Raw genomic sequence first — 16,508 nt, forward strand, 5'->3', positions numbered from 1 at the left:
AGTGGGCTGAATATAAGGGAATTTGTACTGAGGATATCCACAGTAGTCATGAATCTACATGAGGGAAGTAACCAATGTTGCATAAACACCACCTTTTTAATGCACATTAAAACATTTGTCCTAATCTTGTCTTCTAAAAAGCCATTAGCAAGTAAAGCAACAATTAGGTAAAAGCTATACTATTGAGATTTTGTTCCTGCTACTGTGCATCTTACTTTCCTGCTAAATTTAAATTTACTGAGTGGAGATAGCTTTTTATTGTGGTTCTGGCATCACATTGCCAAAATAGTTAAACCAGAAGAGGAACAAACACAAACTACCCAGCAAAGGAATGCATGTCAGTAACTTTATTGAAAGATAAATCCCTTAGTACCAAAACATAATGGTAGTTGGTTAGGCTGCCTTTGCCAACTCAGAATTAATCACTGATGAGGTCAGATTATTGAAATAGATGAGCCTTTTGGGAAAACTGAGGTTATCCACAAAACACAGTTTACAAAACTATAAGATATATTATGGTTCTTTGGTTTATTTTCCAGGCACATTTACCCATAACATGTCAAATTTGGGTAGAGCCATTCTGGATGGACTCAGGCTATTACTCACTGCACTGCATAACTGTTTACAACACTTTTAATGCCATAGATCTCCTTATAGACTTAATAGAAAATCCTGAATACTACCTTAGCAACTTCATAATTATGAAGACATCTCTTACTTTAATGACTTTCTTTAGGCACAAGAGGGACAATTAGTGAAAGTATATTCTCTTCCTTTTAAAATTCTAAATTAGCAGTTCTTTTTTTAAATGTTTATTTATTTTTGAGAGAGAGTGCGAGCATTGGAGGGGCAGAGAGAGAGGGGGACAGAGGAACCAAAGCAGGCTTTGCACTGACAGCAGAGGGCACGATGCAGGGCTCATGAACCGTGAGATCGTGACCTAAGCCAAAGTTGGATGCTTAACCGAATGAGCCAACCAGTACCCCCTGGAATAGCAGTTGTTACAAAAACAGCCCTTAGTAGAAGCTTACGGAGTGTTAAATCAAGTTTTTGGAGTGAAGTTAATTTATTCTGAATTACACAAACCAGTTTTTCTTGATGGGATTAGACGGAGGCAGTAGATATTGTGTAAGTTTTGTCATGGATACAAATATTACCTGTTTTTTAGAAAAAAATATTAAAGATAACCTAATATGCCAAAATGACTAGGGCTGTAGTTTTGCTTTTATAAAATGCCCTCAAATTTAAATGTGATTTCCAAGTAGCAATAAAGTCCACATCTCTGGATTATCTGTTTGCACTACAGGTACCAAGAAACCATTTTCACTGCCTAAAACAGTAACCCTTATTATGCCTTAAAAGTGCATTTGTGAATTGTTGGTTTTGATGTATGCCTCATAATTTAGAATTTAATTAGGTTACCACTTTTAATACCACCTAAATACAATATACTGACCCAATCTACAAAGTTGGATCAATGTTTGAAATGAAGATTCACAGTTAACCTTCCCAGGCCTGTTACTAACATTTCACATTTATACTCTTAGCTTTGATTTGTATGCCTCACAGATGAATTCAAATTTAATTATAATTCCACTACAGCATGTTAATTAGGTAGTTTTCCCAAATCTGAGAACATCAATGCTAATCTCGTTGTGATGTTTTGAGGCTTCACAGCTTAAATCCATTATAACATTATGGAATCCATAGCTCAGGATTGTGGAGAAAGGCTTCAGAGGAGTATTGTCATTGTAACAATCCTATTTAAACAAAAAATCAAGTTATTAGAAGTCTACAAAATATAAATATTAACTATTAAAAATCAACTGTTCAATTGAAGATTTATAATCATATCATACGTAGATGTGTTAATATTTAGTTTGAATAGGAAAAAGTGAAATCACCACTCAGGTAAATTTAGATGGCACCAATGTGTATCGTATCAGTGACAAGGTTTACATTTTTTATGCATATAACTATTTTCCAGTGTTCTGCTATAGCAATGGTATACAACTACAGCACTGAGACACCCTGGCAGTTTGCAGATACCCAGTGTGGAGATCATCTGCCATAACTTACTTTAAGAATAACATCCAATTTCATACTGATTTTGTTTATAAGTCAATAGTCTCAAATTACTTCATTTATGGTTGAAACTTTTGGTCCTGTTGTCCTACTCAGGCTAGTGTTAACTTTAAATGTGCAAGAACTTGAGTCTACATAAAGCAAAATGAGGTGAAAAATACTGTCTTAGTGCTTCTTTTACAATTCAGCTTATTAAGGTGATTTTCTAAGCTGATAATTTAATGAAGTGGCCAATGTGCATATCAATGATTGGATAAATTCCTTACTCAGGGCATTCTATTTTAAATGTAGTACATGCCCTCAAATATTAGCTAACTAGATCAGTGAAGTCATTTTCTCCATTGCTATTTTAATTCCATTGCTTATTTTGAAAATAATTCAGATTTTAATTCCTCAACTCTAGAATAAAACTGTAGCATTAGAAGATTTTCTCTGTATGGAGAGTAACTATGAACCAAATTTACCAATTAAGGGACCATTTCAGGAATTGTTGGAAGGTGGGTTATTCTGTAGTAACTATGTTTCAATTGCCGTGCTGTACGTCCAGAAACAATCCATTTCAATTTTTGAACATTTGGTTTGGAACACTTGTTTGATGAATATTCAGTTAAACACTTGGATACAAGCTCTTGCCAGAAGGTCAAATCTCTGCCACTTATCTGTACATAAAAAAAAAATTATCAGTCAATAAAAAAGTCCTATAGTATTTAACTATAGCAATAATTGTCATCTTCCTAACATGTGTCTTTCCTTGTCAAATAAATCTGAGGATAAGCTACTTACTTTTCAAACAGACACATGACATCTCATTTTACTTCAGGAGATAGTACAAGTGGTTTAGTTTCTTTTACAGCTGTTAACACCATTTAGGCTATGACCTTGACATACCTTGGAATGTGTCTGAAGACATTCTATTCCTTCTGTTAACTCTACACACTTCTGTGCTTGGATCTCCAGTGCAATGATAGACAATGCCAACACAGAAGGCTAAAAGATAAAATTTAAAGTAGGTATTGAATAGAAAATAGGTATATAAATAGGTTTAATCTTTATATAAAATATTTACCTTTGCTTTAGAAAATATGATCCTGCAGTGGCATGCCTTAAGCTGAGCTTCTAGTCTTTCAAAATTAAGACTATTCTTCCTTTAAAAAGAAAATGAGATTAATTTTACATAGAAAATTTAAATGTAGTCACAAGAGATTTTTAGAACACTGAAATCATTTTAAAGTAAAGTTTATGCACACTTACCACAGAAAATAAATTATTTGAAGAATTCCTTCAATGGCATTAACTTCTTAAAGATGTCATAAATGAATTTTAAATAATTGGTTCCCCCTTCTTAAAAAATGTATCATGCCACAACTACCCAGTTTTTTAATCTATTTGTACACCTACTAAAGTTCTTTTTCCATAAATCTGTTAGATGCTTACTTACTAGGTTCTATGAGTTAACTAGTCTATAAATGGAAAATGTAATAAAAAAATGTAAACATGTCCTTTAATCCTAAGAATTGGCCTTCACAGACTTCAAGAAGCTGCTGACAGCTTCTGCTGGATAGTGAAGTGAAAGTGCTGAAGGTGTCATTTTGTTTACTTTTTTTCCCCTCATTTTACTTATTTTCATTAGAATTATCCCAAGATACTGATTATTTGCAACATCCAGAATACCATTTTGATTTCCAAATCTTTGGGCAAAACAAAGGTCACATACCTTTCAATTGGCAAGTTCTCTTGAATGAGTGAATAGTAGAGTTGCAGAAATTGAAAGGCAGTAGTAGCTTTGACTTTCCAACACACCTTCTCCAATACAATCTTTTCCATTCTCATCAAGTCTGAAACTGTGAACCTATACTGGCTTATTCGGATCAAGTCAGTTGCCAATGGGACATTCCTTTCCTCTTCTATTGATTTTACAGCCAGATAGAAGCAGCTCAGCCCAACACACCCAAGGTGTTTGGGCTGTACCTAAAAAGACAGTAAGCCCATTTCTTTAGCTTATTTCAGTTAAAAAAACCCATAAAGGATAATATAGAACTCAGACCCATCATTACGACAATGTATCCTTGAGGTTTATTTTTCAACTGTGAAGGACCTAACAATATCCAATCATACTTCAACTGCTGCCGGTCAATGCTATGTACCTACTTGGAACCAATTTTGGAGAAAGTGGACTAAGTTTCAGTGTAATGTTTGACTTCAGCCCATATGAAACCTTTTTTTCCCCCCTTTGTAACTCACTGTAGAACTGTCAGCACTGTGTTCTAGTTGGGCCAAATAATTAACTGGTCAAAGGCTTCTGTGAGGACTGAAACACCTTTACAGTTTATGCACAAAATTTCTTTCTAGGATGATGTGTTTTTCCAGGCTGTTTTCTTTATGTAATGTGTAAAATAGTTTTTAAATACTTTAGCACACACTGTTTATTCTGCTTCTAAAGCTTTACCCACTCCCAGTCTTTTATTTATTCTTTCCAGAATACCGACAATGTAGCAGTGTCAAGCTTCTATCCACCCTAAATTCCAGCTTAAACTAAACTTTAAGAAGCTTGTACCAGTGTTTGTACCCTTCTTTTCTTGGAACCCCTCTAATATATTTATTCCTCTTTAGATGTTTAATTTTATTATACTTTGCATTGTATAATAGTTATTGGCGCAAACATTCTCCCATAAGATTATAATATTTTTAAGGGACAGATGTGTATTATTAATCTGTGCAACATTTATAGATTCAAAGGTAGTGTCCAAAGAATAGTTTAGTCTGTCTGAGCAAGTTTTTTGAACCATCCAATTCAGCAAATACTGAGTTCTTTCTGTATATGATGTGTTGTGAAGGACTAAAAGATGAGTTTCATTCCAATTCACTAATGACCATGGGCACAGAGAAGGCAGATATATTTTTAACAGTTAAGCAAGCTCTGAAAGTTACATGGATGTCCACTTATCCAGTATAGGGAAATAATTACATATGTGTTCCTCCTTCAAAAGATACTGTCTTCCCTACTGTATGCAAACTGATGTTGGAAATGGCAATTATAAGCAAGATCTGAATAGGTCTAGGGCTAAAACAATTAGAACTTTATATATGACTAGAAATTAAGATACTCTATTGACCAGGTGGTTCACAGCATCAAAAAAACAAAAACAACAAAAACAGCAAAAAACCTCTCTCTTAAGTAGGCTTCACGCCCAGCATGGAGCCCAGCTTGGGGCATGAACTCCTGACCCTGAGATCAAGCCCTGAGTTGAGATCAAGAGTCGGACGCTTAACCTACTGAGGCACCCCAGTGCCCCAAACCTCTAATTCTTAACCACAATCTAGCATTCGGCCTCTAACAAATTTCTTTAAATTTAAAAACAACAGTAAATAAATGAAAATGCCCAACCAAAAATTTTTAAAAAACAACAGCCACCTCTCATACTGGGAGAGTCTGCAATTATTTGTTATTAGGTTGTTTTTCAATGTCAGAAGTTAAATCTAATGATGCATTCCTCTTGATTCTAAGGAAGAGTATTCATCAATGCTGTAGCACACAGAATCATCACAATGTTTTGGCTACTTGATGAATATAAAAAGGTCAAGTTTATGAATACCAGCCCAAAGCTAGCTATTCCATCTCCAAAACACACTGAGCAAAATTAAGAAATACTCTGTGTAATGTAGCTTTAAACATACCTTCATTTTGGACAGGAATCTGTCCAGTAAATTCACAGCTAGAGAAAATGTCTCCGTGTCGAAGCCAAAGAACTGAGTTAGACTAAGAAGATCTTTTACTTCAAAGTCCCTTAGCCTTGCAGTCATTCTGAGGCCATTATCGTGTGCAGATTCGATTAGTCTCAAGCCGCAGACCTTTGGCTGACATCTCGACTCCTGTTCCAACAGGGCATTCAGCTGGTGTAGCAGTTTCTGAGAGTCAGTTGTTGTCAGTACCTCTATCATCTATATATAGAACAAGGCACAGAAAGAGTGTTAAGAAAAGCCCTTCCTGCGTTCAACAGAAAGCCAAGCAGTTTTTACTCAAGTCTCCCCTCCCCCAAAGCAGCTAGTGAATCTAAGTCCTTGCAAAGTGCCATCTGTTACCCCCAACCCCATGCCACCAGTTGGTCACATCCCAAATTGTGAGTTTTCTACAGGGTGGGAGCTGTGCCTTAAAAAATTTGCAAACCTTCAAGAAATTCTTGTTCAAGCCATTCACTGTCAAGAAATACCTAAGAATATCGATGCTGCAAGGGTGAAATTAGATGGTAGTATGTATTCTGCTATATATTAGCAACAAGGAACTGTTAATGTTAATTTTACTTAATCTCTAGTGCCTCATCTATAAAGTGGGTATGACTATTATTACCTACCTCATAGGCTTGTGTGGAAAAATGAAATCACCTAGGTATAGTGCTTAGCACCTATAGTAAGTACCTAGTAAACACGGGACAATAATAACTTATTTCTACGTCTGTAAAACGAGGTAACAATATTGGTCTCTGAATGGCTATTAAGATGACTCACCTAGAGTTTTGCACAGTGCGTAACACACAGCGCTCAATAATTGATAACTGTTATTGGTGTCAGTAAAGGAAGCTTAAAGCGTGCTATGGGAACACGGAGTGAGGGCAGGAGGCTAATTTAGTTGCAAAATGAATTTAGGAGTTTCATTAATTTAAAAGCCGGTATTCCACAGCTACTATGTCCTGGCCACAACTAAGCCCCGGATACAGGGCTACCTCCCATACACCAACTGAAAGACAGGGAGGCAGGGGGATCTTTAAAGTGGGGCGACGGACGCAGATGAGGAACCACTAACTTTATGGGTCCAGCTCTTTTAGCCCTGGGCTGGTCCCTGGGGCCTGGCCAACCTGGCGTTAATACTTCTCAGGAGGTCGGGTCTGGCCCCGCCCCTCCAAGCTCGAACTAGCCTGGACTTGTTGCTTACAGCAGCGGGAGAGTTAACTGAGAAAAAGGGCGCGGACCGAACTTACCCCTCACCCTACGCCCCCAACCCTGCTACCTAGCTGCACCACGAAGTCAACCCCGAAGTCCCAGCTCACCTTGACCGCGACTGCGGCTCCTCGGTGGTAACCTCCCTCCCCGGGCCTGCTCTCACCTCACCCCAGGATATCAGATCCGACAAGCCCACGAGGCGAGAGGACTCGCGGGTAAGAGGTGAGTGGCCCGGGGAGGGAGAGCCGTCCTGGGTGGAGGTCTCCGCAGCGCCGCCCAGACGACACTGCCCACCACAGAGTCAGCTCGGAGCCGAAGGGGCCGCGCCTGACTGCCCGAGTAATATATTGGAGGGCGGGGCTTTCCCGAGTCGGGAGGGGGAGGGGGAAATTTTCGCCCCTGATTGGTGTAGTTCCTTTGATGGATGGCCCCAGCGGTCCAAAGAGGGCTAGTCTGTGGAGGAAGAAGTCTAGCCAATCAGCACACACTTCCCATCAGAGTCAAATTCTCCGCCCCTTGAGACCACGCCCTACTTCCTCTAAGCGTCTCTCATTGGAGAATTTTCTAAAGCGTCTTCAATGAAGGGGAGGTCGAACTAAATGCTGCACGCCCCCTGTCCCTGGTAAGGTCTCCTCTGGCAACCGGATTGGCCAGGACATCCTTCCAGAGTGTACTGGGAGTTTTTGTTTCCTGTGGTTTAGTAAAGTGGTTCGGCCTTCTCTTTTTAAAATTACAGGGGCTAGTTACAAAACACAAAGTAAAGCCTTGATTTTTCATTACAGATGGAGAGTTGGTGTATTTTCTATGGGGTGGTGTATTAAATTTCATAGGTTTCTTCTTGTGAGCTTTGGATATCAATATTTCTTGCCTTAATTTGCTTTTTGTATAATTTATCAAAGAATGGAGTCGGGGTAGGTACAGTCTTGGTCTTTACCAATTTTCTGAATTTTATTTTTTAACAAATTGAAAGAGAAAAGTTGGTAGCTTTTTAAGGGCTTAAAATGGAAGGTGTGTGGTTGAGTCCTAAGAGGAGTACATGGGGAAATAGTTGTAGTAACTATGAATCTAAGTCCACAGATCCGTGTGTGAAGTGAGCCCATGCCACGTTGGTGGGAAAATAATTGGCCTGAAGCCTTCTTGGACTCCCTTCCTCTTTCTCTCACTGTCACAGATGAGAAGGGTCTGCGTTAAAAGGACCTGAGGACTGGTGAGCAAGGAGTCAGTTATCAGTTCTCATGGACTGTGCTGGGATGTCTCTGTTCTCATGATCTCTTCCTGGTTAGTGGCCATCTGGGCTATTAAAAGTAAAACTCTGAAAGATTTACTGGTATTTCTGCTCTTTACGGTGTATTTTCTTGAGGCAATGCCACAGAATCAAGTCCTGAAATGGGGGCAGAGTTGTGGAGAGAAAGGGGGAGGAGAAACTGGGGAGAAAAGTTAATATTTCAAAATAACACCTCAGCCACAAAATCATGTTAGTTGACAAAGTGCAGCCTTTCAAATGGGGAAGGGGCCTTGGTCCTCCTTGAAAACAAACTTACATAATGAATATAAATGGACAATTTAAAAAATACTACAATAATATGTGAGTTTACAAATGTACATGTTTGTCTTTTGGCTTTTAGTTACAGCATCATTCACTGATATCTATTGAACACATAATACGTGCCAGTGGAGAACAACATATATTGGTCCCTGTCCTTGTGGAACATGTAAGGCTTGTGGACACTATGAACACATAGACTTTGGAATAAAACTTTTTCAAATCATAGGCTACTAACTAGCTATGTGACTTTTAGCAAGTTATTAAATCACATTGAGTTTCCATTCTTTTTTCAAAAATGGGAAGTAAAAGCACCCTCTTCATAGCATTATTGAGAAGATTAAAGCAAAGTACATAAAGAAGTAGGCAATATGCCTGGAACAGAGTAAATACTTGCTAAATAGTAGCCTTTATTATTAAATTACTAACATTTCTTTGGAAATGTCTTGCTTAACCATACATTTGATTGTGTTTTCTCTATTGTCAGATTTAGTGTTCTCAGCCTAGAATCAGACTATTAGAATATTATTTATTTAAAATTAATAAAAGTATCTAAGTTGCATGTATTATTTTCTATACCTATTATACTTGAAATTTTCACATGAGACTCTACGTAATATATCATTATTTATGTAAAAATGTTTCTCTCACATTAGAATCTTATTATTTTAAAATCTGCAATTCCCTACATGAAAGAAATTGTTTCAATAGCGCTAAAGAAACATTGATTAAAAATAACTCAACTCAAATGGATATTCCTTACCTTTTCTCGTTCCCCTCACCCCGTCATTTCTATTCATAATATTAGAATACAATCATTTAAATAATTGAAAAGACCTAACTAGAAAAATGTGCAAATGTACCACCCAATTATGTGCTCTTGTGAAAGAAAGAAAATGAGCCATTCATTAGTTATGATTTTATTTTTAAAGATGTGTAGATTTAATAATGAGTTTCTGTCAGGAATAATTCAAATGACTGGCTTCTAAGGTATTTTCTAGGCTCAATGATATATGCAGCTGCCATCTTCTTACTTTCTTCTCCGTCGACAGTTAAGTGCAGCAAGAACCAAAGCTCAGAATAATAGCCTTGAGGCTGGGCAAGAATCCCAGGCAGTCACAGGAAGATTTAATCATATTCTCTACATTTTAGACTGCAGAAGTGCCTTTGAGCAACAAAAATTATAACAGGTATAACAGTGATTGTATGTCAAATGCTGCCATGACTCATAGGGAAATTCCTAATTGGTTCTGTTTCCATCCAGGAGATTGGAGGAGGTTTTGCCTCACCCTCTTTGGGCTCCTTGACAAATGTCCAGAACTTTTGGATGTAGATTTTTCCAGTTGTGATGAGGGACTAAGAAGTGAGGATGAAAAGGATCTCAGCTTAGTACCTTCCCCTCTGTTTCCTGATCCTTCCTGGAACGAGTTATTACAACCCCTACTACCTCCAGCTGTTCGCTAGAACATCTACTCAGTCCTGTTTGTATGAAGACAGCTTGCTTGTCAGTGGCTTTTTTTGAGTCTTTACTAGCTCCTAGGATACCAGAGAAATTGTGTATCGTCTGGGTGGTGGTGGGGAGGCAGGACGAAGGATCCGTGGAAAATAGATTAGTAAGGTCAGGTATATCTTGCCCTTCAGAGATTCTCACTACCTCAGAAAAGGTAACCGCTTTCAACTAATTGGGGTTTAATTATATTCAAAACACCTAACTTTGTTAAGTAACCACTGCTTCATAAAGGCACTGGGAAACGTTAGAGGGAGATCTCCTGTTCTCTAGCATTTAGTTTAATGGTCACAGATTCTGTTGACTGCAGGGCTAAAAGCCAAGATCAGCCAATAATAAAAAGAGTTTGCAGGGCATCTGGGTGGCTCAGTCGATTGAGTGTCAGATTCTTGATTTCAGCTCAGGTCATGATCCCAGGATCATGGGATCGGGCTTTGCATTGGGCTCCTTGTCAGACTCCCTGCTGAGCATGGAGCCTGCTTAAGGGTCTCTCTCTCTCTCTCTCTCTCTCTCTCTCTCTCTCTCTCTCTCTCTCTCTCTCTGTCTCTGTCTCTCTCTCCCTCTCTTTTCTCCTCTGCCCCTTCTCCTGCCCCCCCCCAACCTCCTGCCTGTGTGTGCCCCCTCTCTCTCTCAAAAAAGTTTGTGTTTGTCATATATTTACCATGTTCCAGGTTGTATGCTGAACTTAAACCCATGTGATCTTACTTAGTTCTCTAAAACTCGGATATTATTATTATCATTATTATTATTATTCAGAAATGAGGGATATCTTGTATACTTTCCATTTACTAGCTACCATTTACTGTTTACTAAATATACTTTATACATAACTTGAATTTGGATTTTATTACATTAAAAAAAAGTTTTTATTTTGGAACATTTCAAACTCATTACCTATCTTCAGTAGCTATCAACATTTTGTCCATGTTGTCTATTTACTTTCTGTTTGTCCATTCAACAAATATTTACTGAGGACTTTGGAGGTGTCAGACCATTGTATTTTGTAGTCCAGAAGTAAAAATGTTATAATTCTTGGGGCGCCTGGCTGGCTCAGCCATTAGAGCCCGTGACTCTTGATCTTGGGGTTGTGAATTCAAGCTCCACATTGGGCATACAGTTTACTTAAAAAATAAATGAATAAATAAATAAATTTAAAAAATGTAATAGCTTTTGGGCCACAGGGTGTGTTGGTTGTTGCTCTCTGTGAAGATAGGGGATGGAAGGAGAAGCTGGGTCATTGTTTTCCAGGTGCATCTCTTCTTTAGTCTGAAGGCCACACTGAGGGGGTCTCTGTGGTCTTCTGCTTTAGTAGGAGAGGGTGGGAATGGGGAGGGATAACAATTCCTTTCCTTTAAAAAAATTTTTATTTATTTAACATTTATTTTGAGACAGAGAAAGTAAGCAGGCAAGAGGCAGAGAGAGAAGGAGAGAGAGAGAATCCCAAGTAGGCTCTGCACTGTTAGCACAGAGCCTGATGAAGGGCTCAGTCTCATGAACCATGAAATCATGACCTGAGCCAAAATCAAGAGTCTGCGGCTTATCTGACCGAGCTACCTGGAAGCCCCAGTAATTCCCTTCCTTATTCAGGTTTCTGCCTAGGCCGCTACCCTGTCTTCCCCAAAGCATGTGCGTATACACATACACATCTAAACAAAAGGTTTTGACAGAGTTGAGGTTTGGCAAATGAAACATTGCATTTGCTAATCTTGCGTTTTTCTTCCTTTGCATTGTACTAGAATAAGGTTATGTTGTAGGCCAGAACTTTTGTTCTCTACATTAGCCTTAAACTGTCTGAGGCCTTCCTTGCTTCATGTCATTACTTTCCTCATTTCTTTGGCCTCTTAACTCTAATTCCTGATCTGAGATTTGAAAGATTTAGCCAACTGAAGAGGCTGGTGCAAAGGGCATTCCAGACAAAAGTAGCAGTATGTTCAAAAGGCTCCAAGGAAAGAGAGGGTGAGTGGATTTCTACAAATGGGATATAGATTACTCTGGCTAGAGGTTGGAGGGTGTTGAGCGGAGGTGTCTAACAATGAGATGGGGAAAGAAACGGTTGTTCATCCTAAAGGGCCATGTATACCATGTATACCATTCTTGGAATTTTGGACTTTATTCTATAAGTTTTAGGTAACCAACCATGGAACTTAAAGAGAATACCACAATTGGACTGTGATTTAGAAAGACCACTGGGCAACAGTGTGGAGGCTAGGAAGAAGGAATCAAGAGTGTACTTGCGAAGAGTAGTTGAGAGACCATTGCCTTAATCTAGGGAAAAAGTGACAGGATTGAACTGAGAAATAAGAAAGTAAAAATGGGAATGGAAAGAAGGAGATAGATTTAAGGGACCTTTCGGGCTAGAGCTGGTGGATGTGGAGACTGGTTAGATTTGATTGGCCAGGGGATCAGGAAGAAGGAAGAGTTCAGTAATAATGTTCAGATTTTTGGTTTAAGTAACAGGTTGAATGGTGATTCTATTTATGTGCTAAGATCAGGGAATACAGGAAAAAGACCAGGTTTGTGGAGGAAATATTTGAGCCAGTGATGCCTGAGGATAGCGATGTCCAAAAGACATGCAGAACAACTCTGGGTACTCCAGATAGCCGTGGGCTTCATCAGAATATAGGGGATGATTTGAGTTATAGAAATAAATCAGGAAGAAGAGATACAGGAGAGAATGTGTTAAGGAAGCAAGAGAAAAGTTTTCAAGGAGAGAGGGAGCACCAGTACTTGATGTTGTAAAGAGGATAAAATGATGTATGAACACAAAAGAGAGAAAATGAAATCAATGAATATACAAACCATTCTTTCAAGGAGATTGACTATGAGGGGTGGAAGCAATGGGCAGAGGGTGCACATGATATTGAGAGAGATGTTTTGCTTTTCAAAGATGAGCTAGATTTGCACGTGTTTAAATGATGCCTGGAAAGAGCCAGCAGGGAAAAAGAAGCATCTGACCACTGGAACAATCTAAAGCCTCATGTGACACTAGTCAATTTACATTTGGTCAGCTGTATTGTTATAGAAGCTTCTAGTCAAATACTCACAGATTACAATGGAAGCGAACATCACAGAGGAGCAGAAATTCGATGTATTTAGCATGCTTGAAATTCTCTAAATAGATGTTAAGAAACATCACTAAAAGCTTCATATATGTTTATGTTTTCTACAATTGTTTTATGTTCATGATTTCCAGTCTGAAATTATTTAAAGGGCTCTTCTTGATTTAAAATATTCTGGCTTGTCAAGTTTAGGAGCATTGTATCAGTGTTGAAGAAAGAGTAATAAATTAAAACATGCATTTTATGTGCCCATGTGTAGTTAAAATATGATGGAACAAAGCTTCAATTTGCTTAAGCCTTCTAAAATATCTAGCTTTTTGTTGGAAGTCGCCCATGCATAGATTTAGCTCAAATAGAATAAAAACTTCAGGCACATTATTGAAGTTTCTATTTTTAATGGAAATATGCATATATTTACATCCTGCAACCATAAATACAGTCTATGTGAGCATGAAAATACTTGGATGTGATAAATAATACTGCCAAATAGCATTGATACAGATTTCTCTATAAGACGTTTCCTGCCAATCCTTGCCTGGTAGAAGAACTTTCAATAATTAATTTGGTTGAGACACAAGGGACAGACTACATTTTGGGTCTGTTTCCCTCCTTATTAGTTCACAGCCTCAGTGCTTTCATATTTTAACAGTTCATCAAAAGTTGTGAGGCTTAATTGAACTAATACATGGAAAGAGAACATGTAAGAGCTCAGTAAGTATTAGATATTATTATTGTTATTATTAGCATTTTTTATTCAATTTTGAGAGACAGAGACAGAGTGCTAGCTGGGGAGGGGCAGAGAGAGAGGGAGACACAGGATCTGAAGCAGGCTCCAGCCTCTGAGCTGTCAGCACGGAGTCCGACGTGGGTCTTGAACCCATGTACTGTGATGCGAGATCATGACCTGAGGTGAAGTTGGATGCTTAACTGACTGAGCTACCCAGGCATCCCAGTTATTATTATTTTTACGTAGTCTTCAGAACCCAGCACAGAACCCAGCACAGGGCTCGAACTCACGACCCTGAGATCAAGACCTGAGCTAAGATCAGGAGTCTGATGCTTAACCTACTGAGCCACCCAGGCATCCCAGTGTTAGATATTATTATCTGTAGGTTTAAGTAACCTTCTGAGAGATAAATTATAATGCATAGCACTGCTGACATCAGTGATTAAGTGTATTTAAACTGAGTAATGTTATCAAGACATTGCCCTTCATTACTTACAATAATAAGTTAGCCTTCCAGTTGTTTTAACCTTGAAGCGGGAATTCATCTCCTAATATGCCAGATATAAGAGCTCAAAAACTGGGAGGAGTTGGCTTAATATAAATCTAATAAACATAATCCAATATTTTAGGTTTTTCTTTAGACTTCCTTCTGGTAAGCATTTTCCTTAAGAACTTTCCTTAAGAAACTTTTCATTAACGTGAAAGTGTGTAATGGTTCCCATCAAGAGGTAATGGCATCTTCTCTTTTTTTTTTTTTTTAATTTTTTTTTCAACGTTTATTTATTTTTGGGACAGAGAGAGACAGAGCATGAAAGGGCAAGGGGCAGAGAGAGAGGGAGACACAGAATCGGAAACAGGCTCCAGGCCCTGAGCCATCAGCCCAGAGCCCGACGCGGGGCTCGAACTCACGGACCGCAAGATCGTGACCTGGCTGAAGTCGGACGCTTAACTGACTGCGCCACCCAGGCGCCCCGGCATCTTCTCTTTTAAGTAAACTTCATCATTGACAAAGGAATTTCACATATATTTTCTTGTCTAAACTTCCTAGAATCCTTCCCAGAGTTTCAGGGCAAAGATTACGTTTTAGTTTGCTAGGTTGCCATGATAAAATATCTCAGACAGAATGAATGGCTTAAATGACAGAAACTTATTTTCATATAGTCCTGGAGGCTGAAATCCAAATTCGAGGTGTCAGTAGGTTTGGACTCTCCTAAGGTCTCCCTTTGGACTACAGATGGCCACCTTCTTGCTGTGTTCTTACATGGACTTTTCTCTGTGCTCACATCTTGCTGGTGTCACTTCTTCTACTTATAATGACAGCAGTCATATTGGTTTAGAGCCACACCCTTAGGATCTCATTTAATTTTCTCTCATTAAAGGCCCTATTCCTAAAAATAGTCACAGTGGGGTTAGGACTTCAGCACATGAATATTGAGGGGCACACAGTTTAGTCCATATTTTCTTGGAGAGAACAGTAAGGCCAGAGATTTTTCAGGGTCACTTGGCTTGTGGTTAGCTTTTCATGATCCTATTTTTCCCCATCACACATCTCACATTTCCTGCTGAAATTATTTCTCCAGAAATGCTTTCTTGATGGCATGTATTTATGAAATGATTTAAATTCAGAAACAAAAGAATGGTATTTTATTCACACCTGAAATCCAAGTTTAGAATTTCTTTGATTGTATTTTGCTCTATTCAACTGAACTGACTGTCTTGGACTTCACTATTGTTTATTTTTAGATGGTCATTTCACAATAGCTTTTAGACTAGCTTGAGAAATTAAGGGTTAGCTTATTCTAATAGTCCCTAACTCACAAACCCTTCAACAAAAAACACTTAAAAAAGGGAAAGAAGCTGTTATGAAATTGCTAGCAAGGGATGTCATGTTACAAACCCCTCTTGGGCCATGAATTAACTATTGCTGTTTCAGATTTTCTTTTTTTTTTTAAATAGAGGAATTAATAGAGACATCTTATGAGTATCAAAACAAATTATATGTCCGCTGTGCCCTCGCTTCACCTTTCTGGAGGCTGGGGAAGCCAACAGTAAGGTGCTGGCAGATTTGGTTCCTGGTGAGATCCCTCTCTCTGATATACTTATAGCCACCTTTTAGCTCTATCTTCACATAGCAGAGGGGGTTTGGGGTCCCGGGCCCTGAGAGGATGGAAAGGCAAGCTCTCAATGAACTATTGGGACTTCATCAAGATAAAAAGCTTCTTCACAGTGAAGGGAACAATCAACAGAACTAAAAGGCAACTGACAGAATGGGAGAAGATATTTGCAAATGGCATATCTGATAAAGGGTTAGTATCCAAAATCTGTAAAGAACTTATCAAACTCAACACCCAAAAAACAAATAATCCAGTGAAGAAATGGGCAAAAGACATGAATAGATACTTCTCCAAAGAAGACATCCAGATGGCCAACCAACACATGAAAATATGCTCAACATCATCATCAGGGAAATACAAATAAAAATCACGATGAGATGCCACCTCACACCTGTCAGAATAGCTAAAACTAACAACACAGGAAACAATAGATGTTTGTGAGGATGTGGAGAAAGGGAAACACTCTTGCACTGTTGATGGGAATGCAAAGTGGTGCAACCACTCTGAAAATCAATATGGAAGTTGCTCAAAAAGTGAA

At 38.5% G+C, this 16,508-nt stretch overlaps 1 protein-coding gene across 1 annotated transcript; it reads right to left on the reverse strand.

The window, feature by feature from the left end:
* Window positions 1–332: 332 nt before the first annotated feature.
* CCNG1 (cyclin G1) lies at window positions 333–7,355 on the reverse strand. Its single transcript, XM_003981339.6, has 7 exons — window positions 7,128–7,355; window positions 5,761–6,024; window positions 3,800–4,053; window positions 3,152–3,230; window positions 2,974–3,072; window positions 2,550–2,744; window positions 333–1,760 (listed from the first exon to the last, which is right to left on the reverse strand). Exons 2-6 carry the CDS (start codon window positions 6,022–6,024, stop codon window positions 2,553–2,555), a joined length of 888 nt encoding a protein of 295 aa, XP_003981388.1. The 5' UTR covers window positions 7,128–7,355; the 3' UTR covers window positions 333–1,760; window positions 2,550–2,552.
* Window positions 7,356–16,508: the final 9,153 nt, after the last annotated feature.

The sequence above is a fragment of the Felis catus genome, chromosome A1 (assembly GCF_018350175.1).
Source record: "Felis catus isolate Fca126 chromosome A1, F.catus_Fca126_mat1.0, whole genome shotgun sequence".
In the NCBI taxonomy this organism is placed as follows: Eukaryota; Metazoa; Chordata; class Mammalia; order Carnivora; family Felidae; genus Felis; species Felis catus.